Genomic DNA, 14,315 nt, shown 5'->3' with positions numbered 1-14,315 from the left:
ATATTACATTTTACACGTAGAGATGTCTTGACACTTAGAAGGAGCTGGAGGTGTAACACTTGTGTGCATGTGGGCTTGACAAGAGGCCACCGCAACCAGCGTTCTCCTGTCTTGATTGAAGATCCTGACGTTGTCTCTGACACCACCACACGCCCAGAGTCAGGGGCGGGGCTCAGGCCGTGGTGGGGGCGGCACAGGGCAGGGGGACAGCAGCAGTGTCGGAGGGCGTCACCTCCATCTGGTCTGAGCCCTCTCCGTCTGTGGGGGGTTTTGAGGCTGTTGCGGTGTCCTTACTTAAGGATCCTGCATGGGGGAGGAAAGCCAGTTACTAAGTGTCCATACATCAGCAGGGCTCCTGCATATTTCAACAAGTCAAAAAGTATGAAGGAAAGAAGAAATAAGTCCCAGAATGTATTCACGTTCAACACAAGAACGTACGTAACAGTAAATCTATTCATGTTCAAATAAGAACAAACAGTAAACAGAACTGGTGCCCCATTGACATAAGGTTTGGCAGAGTTGTGTAATGTGTGGAGTCCACAGGTCCCCACGGCAACAAGCTGAGCACCTCCATCAGGGTTCGACAGTGCGACTGTTTTGGTCGCATTTGCGAGTGAATATATTTCTGTGCGACTTGGAAATACATTCAATCGCACCAGTGCGACAAAATTTTTTTTTTTTTTTTTTTCTTTTTTCCTAACACCAGGGGAGTTACCCCTCCTAAATTTCGTTGTTTGGTACCTGCATTATAGCAATGACAATAAAGACCATTCATTCATTCATTCATTCATTCATACTGTGAGAGCCTCTGTGTCCCTGAGTAAGAGATCATGGGGATCATGTCCCTCATGATCACAAGTGACCATAGGAGATAAATCACTGAACTTGTCAACATATTAACTTCGGGACCTGCAGCCAAAGACAATCACAGAAGCCAGGTAGGCTTACCTGTGTATGCTGCATATTAATGGCTGCTATACGGTTTGCATATTCACTGCTGTTTGGCTGATTGATTACTGAGTTGGTTTTGGAGTGCTGGCATTAACCTGGTTGGGCAGACTCGGAGCTGTGTTGTCTAGATGCTGTCAAATAAGGAATCTCCGCTTTGTCTCTTTGATTGATTGATTGATTGAGTTTATTCATGGTTCGACAGTAAGCAGTAATCCAAGGGATGACATGTGAAAGTGTGAACACCTATTTCCAACATGGTCCTTTGATATTAACATACAAAGTCTATCTCCGTTTAGAATGATAAGGTTCTATCTCCGTTTAGAATGATAAGGTTCTATCTCCGTTTAGAATGATAAGGTTCTATCTCCGTTTAGAATGAGAAGGTCTATCTCCGCTTAGAATAAGGTTCTATCTCCGTTTAGAATGATAAGGTTCTATCTCCGTTTAGAATGATAAGGTTCTATCTCCGTTTAGAATGAGAAGGTTCTATCTCCGTTTAGAATGATAAGGTTCTATCTCCGTTTAGAATGATAAGGTTCTATCTCCGTTTAGAATGATAAGTGCTACCTGGGGAAAAGGTAAGCGTCAAACCCTGACCTCCATACTGTTCCACATGCGTGTTCCACATTGACATCTTCCCAGACATGTTGACCGGCACCAATTTTTTCTAATGGAAACCCTGATATTGTTGTCTTAGCAGTTGGTAAAAGAACAGGATTAAAATAAACATATATGAGCTACAGCAAGCACAATGAAAAACAACTTGTTACATCTGAAGCTACAATACTGGGACCATTCCTGACTGGGCTACAGGCAGTCAAATATTAGGCGAACTTGTGTGTGTGTGTGTGTGTGTGTAAGACATGTGAATAAACGAATAAACTTGGATTTTATGCATTTCAAGTGGCATCTTTGTAATCATGACGACAGACATGTATAAGAACGCATTTCACCATGTAAATTCCCAAAATAGTGATAATAATTAATTTTTAATTAATTAATTAATTAATTTTGCCATTTAGCAGACGCTTTTATCCAAAGCGACTTACAATTACGAATTACAGGGACATTCCCCCTGGAGTAACTGAGGGCTAAGTGCCTTACTCAAGGGCACACTAGTAGTGGTGTGGCTTCAGGCGGGATTTGAACTCACAACCTTCGGATCACAAGTCCAACTCACTATCCACTAGACCACCGCTACCTCCCTACCACTGCTCATCCGTGATCAGACTTAGCTGAGGTGCTGCAGCTGAAAAGTATCAAATAGAGGGCAAAAAAGCAGCATCTGCACACTCAAATCGTTGCTTTCGGTCTCTTCAGGCAATCGGACCATGTAAACAACAACTGTATGACGGATTTGTATAACAGTTTGACGAGACTTAAGAGTCGCGCAATGCAGTTTGAGGAAGTTGAGTATGAAAAGTAGCCTCACGCCGCATACTCAGAAATGTGGGTGGATCTAGTATACATCCGGGCATTTCTCACGTACACAAATTTCACATACTATGCAGTGTGAACGCACTACATACTCAAATCTACGTCATACATAGTATGAATAGTACGCTAGTATGCTATTCCGAACACAGCCCAAGCTGTTTGCTACCTGGGTGTTCTCCGAAATGTTCTCACCTGGGGCTGCAAAGCTAGTGTTTATTGGTTCCAGACCTATTTCCATGGGGGTGGCGGAGGGGAATTGATAGGCTAATTACGATACTGCTTACGTTGCAGACCGTAACTCTGCTTACGTTACAGTAGAAGTTCTCGCAACTTCCTAATCCGAATACATTTTTAAGACCTGCCGACTCATATTTAAAGACCTTACGTTCTGTTTGGCGGATTTATGATTTTTAAAGACCCGGCGGGAACCCTGATCAGAGGTTGTTACTGGGGTTGTGAGATGTTGTGACGTGTAGGAGGTTATCCTTTGTGACCTGGCAGTGAGGAAGGCACCGCCTGAGTAGTTAGAGAAAGTCGTATTGAGTGGACTTGGGATGGACTTGGGATGTCTCCCACCCTTCCTCTCGTCCAACGCTCAGGGAGTGATGTGCTTATGGGACTCACCATTCTGAGGGTTCACGATGACACAGTCTGGGTCCTCCTCATCATCCTCAGTGTCGGCCTGGAACCCGTCTGTCTCCATCGCCTCCGTCTGGGAGAGAGAAGATGTCATGTCTAACACTCTGCAGTCAAATCAATACGATCAAGATGAAACACTTAAAAGGGCCACACTGACACCGCCGATCTTAGAACCTCAAAGTCATGTTCCGGATCACCTTACGAACATGTTGGCAGGTGAAAACCGCTTCTAAATGTAGATAAAGAGCTTGGCATCACTAGTCTGAGGATGTTACCCTGAGCGATGTGTTTGTGGTAACCACAAGTTATTTTTTTTAAACTACAAGGACCTTTAGGGAGGAGTTTCCAAAGAAGCTACTGTCTGGTTTGTTTCCATCCATACGCACTGCGCTAGCACATACATCCATCATCCAACATTTTTATACCAAAGGTCATCTTAATCTTCAGTGTGTCTCTGTGGCTGGCAGGGACGCACAAAGAACCACGCGTGTTGTAGGAGTTTCATCACTTTGTGCTCCAATAAAAGCTGTTTTCTCAGAGGTATACATTTCCTGGCTATTTCGACAACAAAGACCACTAATAACTTGCTGTAGAGTTGTGGTGACAATCAGTGAAACGTTCCATTGATGTGATGCATCCGTAAGGCCAGAGGTTTTTCCTGTCCACATGGGCCTGTTCAGAAACACACTGGGCCCTCTACATGAGACATCCACCATAGGTTCATTAAACTGTTTCCTTACCCGCCCTGGGTCAGCAGCACACTTCTTCATGAACTTAGTGATGGACATGCTGCCTGTACTCTTCCTCTTGTTGGAGGAGGAGGAGGGGGTGGAGGTGGAGGAGGCCTGCGGCGTGGTTGGAGAGTTGCCCTGGGAGCCTGTGGCCCCTGGGGCCTCTTCGCAGGGCGTCTTGGCCCCCGGGGTGAGATAGTTCCACTGGCAGGGCACAGGCAGGTCCGCCTGGTTGTGATTGGCCAGGACGTCTGAGTGGACGTACCAGCAGAGGCGTCTGTATGCCGAGCGCTTCTCGTACACGGCGGTCCTCTTGATGAGGCGCTTCACCCGTACCCTAGGGAACGGGAGGAAGTGGAGCACGGCTTAGTATATAAACCTGAACACCATTAAGCCAACAGGCTACTCTATTTTACTAATGGTCTGCATCTGTGCCTGGTTAACTGAGACAAAATGTGTCCACAGTATATGGAAATAGAAGACAAAATATAGCAACAACAAAAAGTCCCACTCATATTTTTCATTTTTATTGACAGTTACAGTGAAGATTTAGACAGGAAGGATGGGTGAGAGAGAGAGGAGGGATGACATGCAGGATATGTCCCCGGCATGAATCGAACCGGGGACCCTGCGGTTACATGGTCAAGGCTTAACCCACTACGCCACCTAAGCGCCCCATTCTGGGAAATGGGAGATACAAAGTGCTAGGCTAAACAGAAAGTGCTCCAGGCAGCAGGGCCTGTAGTTACCTGGTAGGGATGGTAGGGTCTCCTGAGGTCTGAGGGCTGGAGAGGGGGGAGGTCGTTGGCTGGCGACACAACTCCAGGTACTCTGTGATGATCACCTTACTACTGTTCACGTTGCCATGCAACAGGGGAAGCAGCTGAGACAGCACTGTGAAAAGAATGGCAGAATTATATATATATATATAATTATTATTTTTTTATTGCTAGTAGTTTGAACAGAGATAAGAGTTTCAACTATTATAATATCTGCCCTGTGCTTTCTCTGTCTAAAGCTCCCGTCAGACTGTGTGATTTTGGGCGGTCCCAGGCGAATGATAAGTCGTGGCAATATCTGTGGTGGTGGGGCCAAAACGGTGGTCTTACGCCGTACTGTGTGTATGGTTCAGAGATGACTGATGTTATGCTCTTGCGACCAAAGATAGCCTGCGATAAATATCTGACAGTGTCAGAAATTTGGGATGATCGTCTGTGAGCGTCTCGCAGTGTGAATGCTGCTACGACCTACGGCAACTAACCAACAAATAGAAATGCAGAATGGAATGACGCAATGATCAGAGCGACAACACAGGCGCTAAACTCAAATGCAATGATGATTAAATAACGTGTGCTACAAATTATATACATTTTAGTCTAAAATGAATGCACATGAACGCCACTATTGGAAGTGCACTCTTGTTGCTAGGCGCCATTGTTTATGTTTATCGCTGCTGCCTGTTGCCATGGGAGCCGGACGCACACTGATGACGTTTAACGATGCCGCTCCCTCGTAGCCTATGTAGCCTCGTAGCCATGTCGCACCGTGTGGCTTGCAATAAACGTATAAGATTGCAAAAATCTCAGTGTGTAGGAGGCTTAAGTCAGGTCTTCTCTAGAGTGTTGTCATTATGCTGACGATCCTCAGCCCTGTGTTGACAGTTAACATCACCTGACCCAGAGGAAGCTTACGAAGCACGTCTGGAAAAGATAGGGCTCTCTAGACTCTGTTTGACAGACCAGACAGTCTCCCCTACAGTCCAGACACGATATCTGCAAATATATTTCGCTGAAAACCTGGCACAGTAGCGCTTCTACCCAGTGTGCACTCATTCACTCCCCCTCCTACACCTTAAAGCCTGGGGTTGATGTAAGCACAGGCTTGAGGGACTTAGTTCTCACCATACTTCTTAAACCCATCCTTTCCCTGTGGGAGAGTAAATAACAGCACAAATCAGGGAGAACAGTAGCTAGACACCTGGGGGGGTATTCCATCGACATCGCTAAAGGAAAAACCTTTCACGAGACCTATCAAAATAAGCCTAGATTTTCCTTTAGCAACGTTGATGGAATACCCCCCCTGGACCTCAGCCAAAGTCTAGCTTCCTAGGACTCACACTGCTCGTCGAGTTGCTGTTTGTGTGTGTTGTCCTCCGGGGTGGTGGGCTCCGGCCTGGGCAGGGGCGCCAGCAGGCACACGGCGTAGCGCTGCAGCAGCTCCAGGGGAGGGCCCTCGTCTGCCCACAGGCAGCCCTTCACCACGGCCTCCAGGACCTTCACCTTCCGCTTGGCGATCAGCTCGTCCCACTCGCGGGCCTTGAGCTTCTGACGCACCTTCTGCTTCTCCAGGTCGCCGCCCTCCTGCACAGGGACCAGAGAGCTTCACTTCACAGCTCATGTTCATTTATGCCATTTGCATTTTATTTTTTATATATATATATATATATATATGCTTTTAGGGCATTTCTGCTTTATTGGAATAGAGACAGCGGGGATTGACAGGAAAAATGGGTGAGAGAGAGGAGGGATGACATGCAGGATAAGTCGATGGGCGGAATCAAACCAAGGACCTGCGATTATGTATGCCTTAGTGAGCTGCTACACCACCCAGGCACCACTACTGACACAAGCCCCAGAGATTAGAGAGGGGCGTTATTTTTTGATCAAAACAGGCCGACACATTGAGAGAGATGAGGAGGAAGGAGGTAAATGACTGAAAACATGCTTTGAGGAGATACGACAACCGATTCTTTAGAAGAATATGAGTGGGCATGTAGTGTAGTGTGTTGCCAGTTGGGCAATGTTGCCAGAGAAGGAGAACAGAGGGACGGTACAAAACGAACTAGTCTCTCTGGCTCTTACTGTGGCTGGCATGGAACACACTGAAGACTGGCCCAGGTTACCGACAAACGCAAACACAAAAGTAGAACCCACTCCACTGTGACCATATACTGAAACAGCTCGAAAATCACTTTGGATAAAAGACTGAGCTAAATGGCATATGTTATTATTACATTATGTAATGTAAGGAAAACAGTACAGGAAACGAAAGTGGGGATGTCAAGTGTCATGGCCTGATACCTCTTCCTCCTGCAACGCCCCCTCGTCGTCTGATAGGTAACCGTGGGGTACGAAGAAGCCATCGTCGTCCTCGTCATCGTTAACACGTCCTTCATCGTCATCGTCCTACCAGTGCAACAAAAAAAAGGAGGAAAAAAAGCAGCCAGTTAGGTTACCATAATTAGCTGCTATAATTCGGTTACATGTCTTGATATCAAACTTCAGACGGCAGTTTCATGTTTCTTATGGTGACGAAATCTTAGCTGAAACTAAAAAGCATTCCCACTCCATTCATATGAGGCATACGGGTAAAATTGTTTAATAAAAGAACATCTCAAATGACACTATTCCCCATACAATTCACTTCTTTAGACAAGACACTGCAGCACTATAGGGGATTATGGTGTAATGCGCAGTGGTTGAGTTCACGTGTGATACATTTTGATGTATTGGCCATGGCATTCAATTTCAAGTTCCAACTGTTTAGATTTAAATAGGCTCTCTGCAATTATGCAAAACGTCTCAGCCATCCTCCTAACCACACTCTCTATATCTGCCTGTCTGACTCTCCCCTCCAAAATGCATTTGACAACGGGCGCTGTTGAAGAGAGGATAATCTCTTATGCCGCTTTTCCACTACAGGGCCAGCCCGGGTCAGCCCGGGCTGGCCTGCTTCTTTGGCGCTTTTCCATTTGTCGGCCCGGGTCGGCTCGGTTCTTTAGCTACCCTTCACGAGCAGGAACTACAGGGCGAAAGGTACCTTTTTGCCAGGCTGCGTGTGACGTGTGACGCTGTTGATTGGTCAATGGAAATCGTCATCCCATGTTCATAGATTTCTTCGCTATCCGCCATCTTTAAATACCACAACAGATTTCGCTCTCGGAAAATGTCACTTACTGTTTCTGTAATAACGTATTAATAAAGATTAGAACAATTATGAGAACCATCGTATTATCTTAGTTTAATGTAATTTCAATGCATCATAGAACTTTTATTTACAACAAGCATAACAAAAAAAAATCGCTATTATGGCGATGTCCTGTGCCTATGCTGTTCCTCAGTCCAGCGGCAGTCAAATGCCGGTAGATTCGCGTCTTGCTCCCTTTAACACATGTCGGTTTCCCTGGTTGCGAGATCTAAACTATTAGAACTGAAAGCGGCAGGTAACAGGCACGTAACATCCATATGCTGTATATATAAATAAATATATTTGACTACTAGCAAGACACCGGAGCACTCGTATCTATAACAAACGTCCGCTTGATTGTATGAGCCACACGTCAGTCAGCCTTTCCGTAGAAATACATCGCTCCGTTATATATCTAACGTTACATGTTTTAAGGCTGATCTGTGCATGATAGTGCTGCATTATGTTGATCTATTTATATCGATCTATTCTTGCCAATTCCTTATTACCAGTGGAAAGGGGGAAGGCTATTACACTTTGAATGGAATAGATAGGACTTTCCGTTCAATGGAGGAAGCATGATACTCGCGAGTTCATCTCGCTTTTCCCCCCGTTGATGTATTAAACAATCTAAGCAATCTAATCAGAGCAGTTGTTATTATGTCATATTATTGATGGATGTGCCATTTTTGATGGAGAGCAGTGAGCGGATGACTGGATGGGAGCATGTATTTGACTAATGCCGATAGATTCGCGTCTTGCTCCGAAACCGGAGCTGTCTACAGCGGATTCTACAGCGTTCCTTCAAACTATCGTAATTCATGAACTATATGCCCAATCTAAAAAATTCAAACAGTTTCTGAAAGCAGAGAAGTTGCACTTTTTGAACAGTTTAACTTATTACGGTAGTTCACCAACAAAAAAAAGCACAGTGCTCAAAGTGTCAGGAGAAATAAAAATAGAATCGTGTCGGCATTTCCCTGGTTGCGAGATCTAAACTAGTCTACTAGAACTGAAAGCGGCAAGTAACAGGCACTTAACGTTACATGTTGTAAGGCTGATCTGTGCACGATAGTGCTGCATTTTGACATAATTCTTATCGCATTTCCCCCCGCTGATCTGTATAGTGGGGGTATCTTATGACGGCACGGCTCGGATACAAATGCGGCCCGGTTCGGGTCGGTAGTGGAAAAGCGCCATTATAGTATACAGCCATGTTAGCAAAAACATGTCTCTGCTTCTGCAACGCTCAACACAAAAAGTTAGTCTCAAAGTTACAGTAGCTTTCTAAATGTCCATGTGTTAAATTAGAACACAGGTGACTATATCAAAATGCATATTTTTCTTTTTTCTGAGTGGGGCAGTCCCACTCATATTTTTCATTTTATTGATAGATACAGTGAATATTTAGACAGGAAGGATGGGTGAGAGAGAGAGGAGGGATGACATGCAGGATATGTCCCCGGACGGAATCGAACCGGGGACCCTGCGGTTACATGGTCAGCGCTTAACCCGCTATGCCCCCTAAGCACCCCCAAAATGCAGATTCTGAGGGGCTGTGTTTTGAAGATAATCTGTGGAGACGTACCCCCTCCCCCTCGCTGTGTGACAGGGACTCTCCTGGCTCCTCCTCTTCCCATTCGTCATCGCTGTCCACCTCGTAGTCCAACTGGTCCTACAGTGGAGACAGACACGCATTTGATGTCACTACTAGTATACATTATAATATGCCTGGGTGGCACAGCATTAGAAACTTCAAGGGGCATCAGTGGATGAAAACAGAATACATGGAATGGTTTCCCAGACACAGATTAAGACCAGTCCTGGATGAAATCAGACTTTTAATGAACAGCGATAAGATCAAAGGTTCCTCAATTATCCCAAACTTCTCAAGGTGAGTGAAAGGCCTGTAGTGGAGCATGTTCAGAGTGTGTGTTTGTGTGTGTGTGTGTGAGAGAGGGTCGGCCTTACCATGTCCTGTCTCAGGGGGCAGCGGGGGGAGACGTGGGTGCTCTTCTTGCTCCAGGTGCCCCAGTAGGCCGGCCGGTGGTTCTCACGGAACTGAAGGAGCTTCATGCGACCGCAGAGCTTGCGGTCTGGCACGCCGTCTGGTTTAGGGCCGTCCTCCACCATCACCATACACTCCCTGTAGAGAGGACACGCAGAGAGAGGCCCACAGGTGGTCAGTATAGGATGACGCATCGAAAATTGCCTTTGCACTAGAAATCCCTGATTCCCGCCGAGACCATATATACTGAAAAATGGATTCGGATAAAAGCGTCAGCTAAATGGCATATTATATTATATTATAGAACGTCCCTGAGAGGGCTGATTTATAGACCATCAGCTATGACGATGTTAGAAGATGTTAAGAGAACGTGATTGGTCCTCACCCCGTAGAGTCTTCTCTCCTGCGCTTGGTTGGACCGGACCTGCGGGGTTTGTTCCTGGTCCAGTCCCTCAGGCCGTCCAGGGTGGCGTCGGGCTGGTCGAGGTACTTGTCCAGTTCCTCCAAAACCGCCTCCTCACACTGGACCCGGACCAGCGGCGCCAGAGACATGTGCTCTTTAACCTCAAACGGAGCAAACTTCCCACAGGTAGATGCCAGGGTCTGGGGAGGGAGACAGGTTTTACATTAAGTGGCCCAGGCCTTTTGCAAGTACGGTAGTTTTTTTTATTTCATGAGATCTCTTGAGGCCCTTACCTTTGGGGCCTGTTGAGTCTTTGGTTTCTGTAGAAACCGTGTGATCTCTGATTTCCCTGCTTTGATCCGCTTGATTGGGGGAACAATAAGATATGTAACGTTATCAGGTGATGCACTGAGAATTAGATCAACATCTGATTACTTTCAGAGAATAGGCAAAAAAAATCAGTTAACCCCTCTGCTAAGTCTCACTAGGACGTGTGTTTCAGGAGTTAAATGACGCAAGAGCACAAAGATGTATACAAAGAACAAAATATAGACTTTTTAGTTTTTCTGGAGACACATTTTCCAGTGAGTCCATGAAGAATGATGAGGCAAACTCACATCTTTCTCTTCTTTCAACCGTTTCTCCTCCTCTTTCTTTCTCTTTTCTTCGAGCTTAGCCCTGGGACAACGTTTGAAAGAAACGTTAAATCGACTGAAGGCCAATTATCATAAGCAATGACTTTAATGTCATGAGTAAACATGGCAGCATCACACACTGTGAAAAGGAGGGTCAACATCAAGGTGCCAAGATTCAGTGAGCGGTTTTTTGACCCGCTGAAACTCACTCTTGTTTTGATTTACGTTGGTCCTCCTTCGCCTTCAACTTCTCTGCTTTCTCCTTCTCCTCCTTTTCCTTTTTCTCTCGCTTTTCACGCTCCTCTTTCTCCTTCTTCTCCTTTCTTTCCTTCTCGCGCTCCTCCCTCAGTTTCCTAGCCTCTTCCTTCTTCTTCTCTTTAGCAGCTTTGGCCTCGTCCCGCTGGCGCTCCCTCTCCTGGCCTCTCCGGAGCCTCGCCTCCTGCTCCTGCTGACTCTGCATGGGGAGGGGGAAGCACAGAGGGAGGCACAGTGTCAGTCTGAGGTACTCAGAAAGGCACTCCCACATGAACATACGCTTACTGAAACCTGAAGTGAGCTGTTTTGTTTTTTTTTACCTTCAGAGAGCGCCTTTTCACTGCTCTCTCCTTTATGTTAGGGGTGGTATTTGGCTCCTGCTAAGAAAAAGAAGGATATATGGGCATAGAGATCAAAACATTGTACAACATATAACTATGACAACATCAAATCACAGAACTCGTGATTTGCTTTACTCTCTTTGAATCAACCAGACTCCATATCATAACAGTTATTCCATTCCAAAGAAGATCAGAGAGAAGAGACACATTCACTCCAACAACAGTGATGCAAGTGTTAGTTCAGAGTACAGCAAGTAGTTTATCCTCAGCCCTCTACTCACTGTGGCAGGTGGAGTGTTCTCTGTCTTTGCAGGCTCTGGGGAGCTCTCCACTGCAGACAGAGAGCTATTGGAGGAAGGCGACAGCATGGACGCATTACCCTGGCTGGATATGTCAGCCTTTGAAGACTCTTCCTGTTCTTCTTCTTCTTCCTCCTCCTCCTCCTCCTCTTCTTCCTCCTCCTCAGACTCAGATCCCTGTGTGGTGTCCAGCTGAGAGATAGATGCAGTGTCCTCCCCATCCTCCTCTTGTTCATTTACCACCTTGCAGTCTGTGGGGCTTGCCTTAGCAGTGGGGCTTGCCTTAGCAGTGGGGCTTGCCTTAGCAATGGGGCTTGACTTAGCAATGGGGCTTGACTTGGCAGTGTGGCGTTTACTTGAGGAGGCTTTAATAGCACGTGGGGTTTTGTTCAGGTGGTTTTCCTGTGTGGGGGGACAAGATGCAACAACAGGTGTCGCAGGTAGCTGCTTTGGCTGGCCAGTGGAATTGGAGTCCTCCGTGAGATCGATGACAACGCTGTTGGAGGCGCGGTTGGTACGACTCATGAAACCGTCTAGGGGTCCGCGGCCATTCACCAGGGCCGGTCCGTGGCGGACGGGGAGTTTGGAGCACTCCAATTCATTCTCCCCGTCCGAGACCCCCTGCTCTGGGCAGGGAGGGGTGCAGGTTCGTTTGGGCTCAGGGCTCTCCTTGGGCTCTGGGTTAAATAGCCTCTTGAATGGAAGGCGAGCTGAGGAGAAAACACTTTGTGTCATAATCGCAGAGTTGTCTCATTCACAAACTACTCCACTCCCTGACTGTTATACATATCTCAGAGACATACAGGACTGTCAATGTACACATTGTATGAATTAGCATCGTTTCATTAGTAAGTACCTGGCAAGTAGTCCAAAACCCTCTTGTACAAAAGGTATCAATTTAATATACAGCCAAAAACACATACTGATTGAACACTTACCCTGAACAAGCTTCTTGCTAGCATTTTTGGGTTTGCTGATGCAATTCATGCCTGTAAACAAGAGAGCGCAAGATGAACAGTCAACAACTATCCTCCTGTGGACTAGCACTGTTAAGTGTAGGTAACTTGTTTCCTGAAATTAAAGCATTGTTTTCTATGTAACTAGCCTCTAACTGTACCATTCGAAATTGCAGTTTGCAACAAAGGGCAACTAAGAAATATATCTAGAAAGATAGTTTGTACAACCATGTTTTTATTTAAGAGAATGGCTCTTTACCGTTTTGTTTTAACCCTACTATTACCGTTAGCTCACCTTTTGTTATACCTCGAATGGTAAATCTGGTTGCAATAAACTCGTCAAAAAAACTGGGAAAAGTCTTAATTTTGGTGATAAAAGTTTGAAGTCAACATCACTGTGACATAACTGCCAGAAAGTAAGTTACCAAAATATACCGAATATCATTACAGTTCTACTAACTCGACTGTAAATCAAACTAATCCCAGATTATGAAAGCTTTTCGCTAACTATGGGAGGTGTTTTCTTTGCTCTCCCGCCATTCGGTGACTCCAGCCCGGTGCGAAGGCCCGGATGGAGGCTTACAGAGAGACTGTTGCTTGGCCAAGACCAGGGCGACAGTAGCTTTATATTGGCCAAATGTTCCAACTAGTTTCATGATAACTGGCTAAATAACGGCTTCACAACAGCTATCTAACTGCACATTGTCTGGGACACTGACATGTTTTTCCATTTCATATGAAATCTACAACAGTGAACAGTTCTTCAGCTAGCTAGCAGAGTATGTATGGGCTGGTACAGGGGAATGCTAGCTTAGCTAGTTCTGGTAGCAACTGGCTACTTGACAGAGAGGGGTCTGACTAATACCTGCCCAAAAGTCGAAACATTCAATGGAAAGCGTGGAAAGTAGAGTAGGTGTAGTAATGTAACTTCACAAACCACTCAGCTAAACAAGAAACAACAAGAAAGAAAAGTAATTGTTGAATTGTAAAATGTTCATTTACGGTTTTTCATAACTCATATCGTTATGAAAAACCCATTACATTCCAACAAGTACACTGACCCCCCCCCCCCCCTTGACAGCTAGTTCGGGAGTAGTTACCCCACCTAGTACATGTCGTTAATGGGTGTTCGTTCATGCAGCTTAGCTACACACTTAAACGCCGCACAATTAATTGTATTTAACATTTAACAATCCCTCTTTAGCTGGGCTGGTTAGTTGAGTTACCTCTTCTCCGTGGAGTGGAGGCCATCCCGGGGTCTTCCGCAGCCAGCATCACGGCCACCATCCCCAGGCGAACTCACTGTCCGAATCCTTGTGCGGAAAACAGTGGCAATATAAACAGTTAAAACCAAACTATCGCTAGGTTTTCCCACTAGAATACTAACATACTACGAATATATAGCGAATATAGTATATTTGTCTGCGTTTATTTACTTAGTATGACTGAGGAGAATCTATTCTTTCCGCATCTCCAACACACGGTCGTCAAGTCAGAATTTGGCGGGAGTGGGTTAGTCGCTTCAGAACCCTCCGCTGATTGGTCCGGACGTCAGATCGCTAGGCAAGACTGACGTGAAGGGCGGGGCTTAAAGATTTTTTTGCCAGGATACTTTACTAAGCCACGCCTTCTTCACTGGATTTCTTGCCTTTGTGATAGGTCTCTCGTTCTGTTTTCAAGAGAGCCATTTCAGT

General features: G+C 45.8%; 1 protein-coding gene across 1 annotated transcript; it reads right to left on the bottom strand.

Annotated features, from left to right (window-relative positions):
- Positions 1-75: 75 nt before the first annotated feature.
- chaf1a (chromatin assembly factor 1, subunit A (p150)) lies at positions 76-11,818 on the bottom strand. The gene is made up of 14 exons (XM_080537096.1): positions 11,648-11,818; positions 11,346-11,405; positions 10,980-11,224; positions 10,753-10,813; positions 10,429-10,497; positions 10,118-10,335; positions 9,696-9,870; positions 9,313-9,399; positions 6,839-6,943; positions 5,875-6,115; positions 4,508-4,652; positions 3,768-4,095; positions 3,013-3,100; positions 76-303 (listed from the first exon to the last, which is right to left on the bottom strand). The coding sequence occupies exons 1-14, from the start codon at positions 11,732-11,734 to the stop codon at positions 173-175; spliced, it is 2,040 nt and encodes a 679-aa protein (XP_080393222.1). The 5' UTR covers positions 11,735-11,818; the 3' UTR covers positions 76-172.
- Between the last annotated feature and the right edge of the window lie 2,497 nt (positions 11,819-14,315).

Source organism: Nansenia antarctica (genome assembly GCF_963989245.1).
Source record: "Nansenia antarctica genome assembly, chromosome: 7".
Taxonomy (NCBI): Eukaryota; Metazoa; Chordata; class Actinopteri; order Argentiniformes; family Microstomatidae; genus Nansenia; species Nansenia antarctica.
The sequence above is the reverse complement of the archived record's forward strand: the minus strand, read 5'-3'. Positions and strand labels throughout refer to the sequence as shown.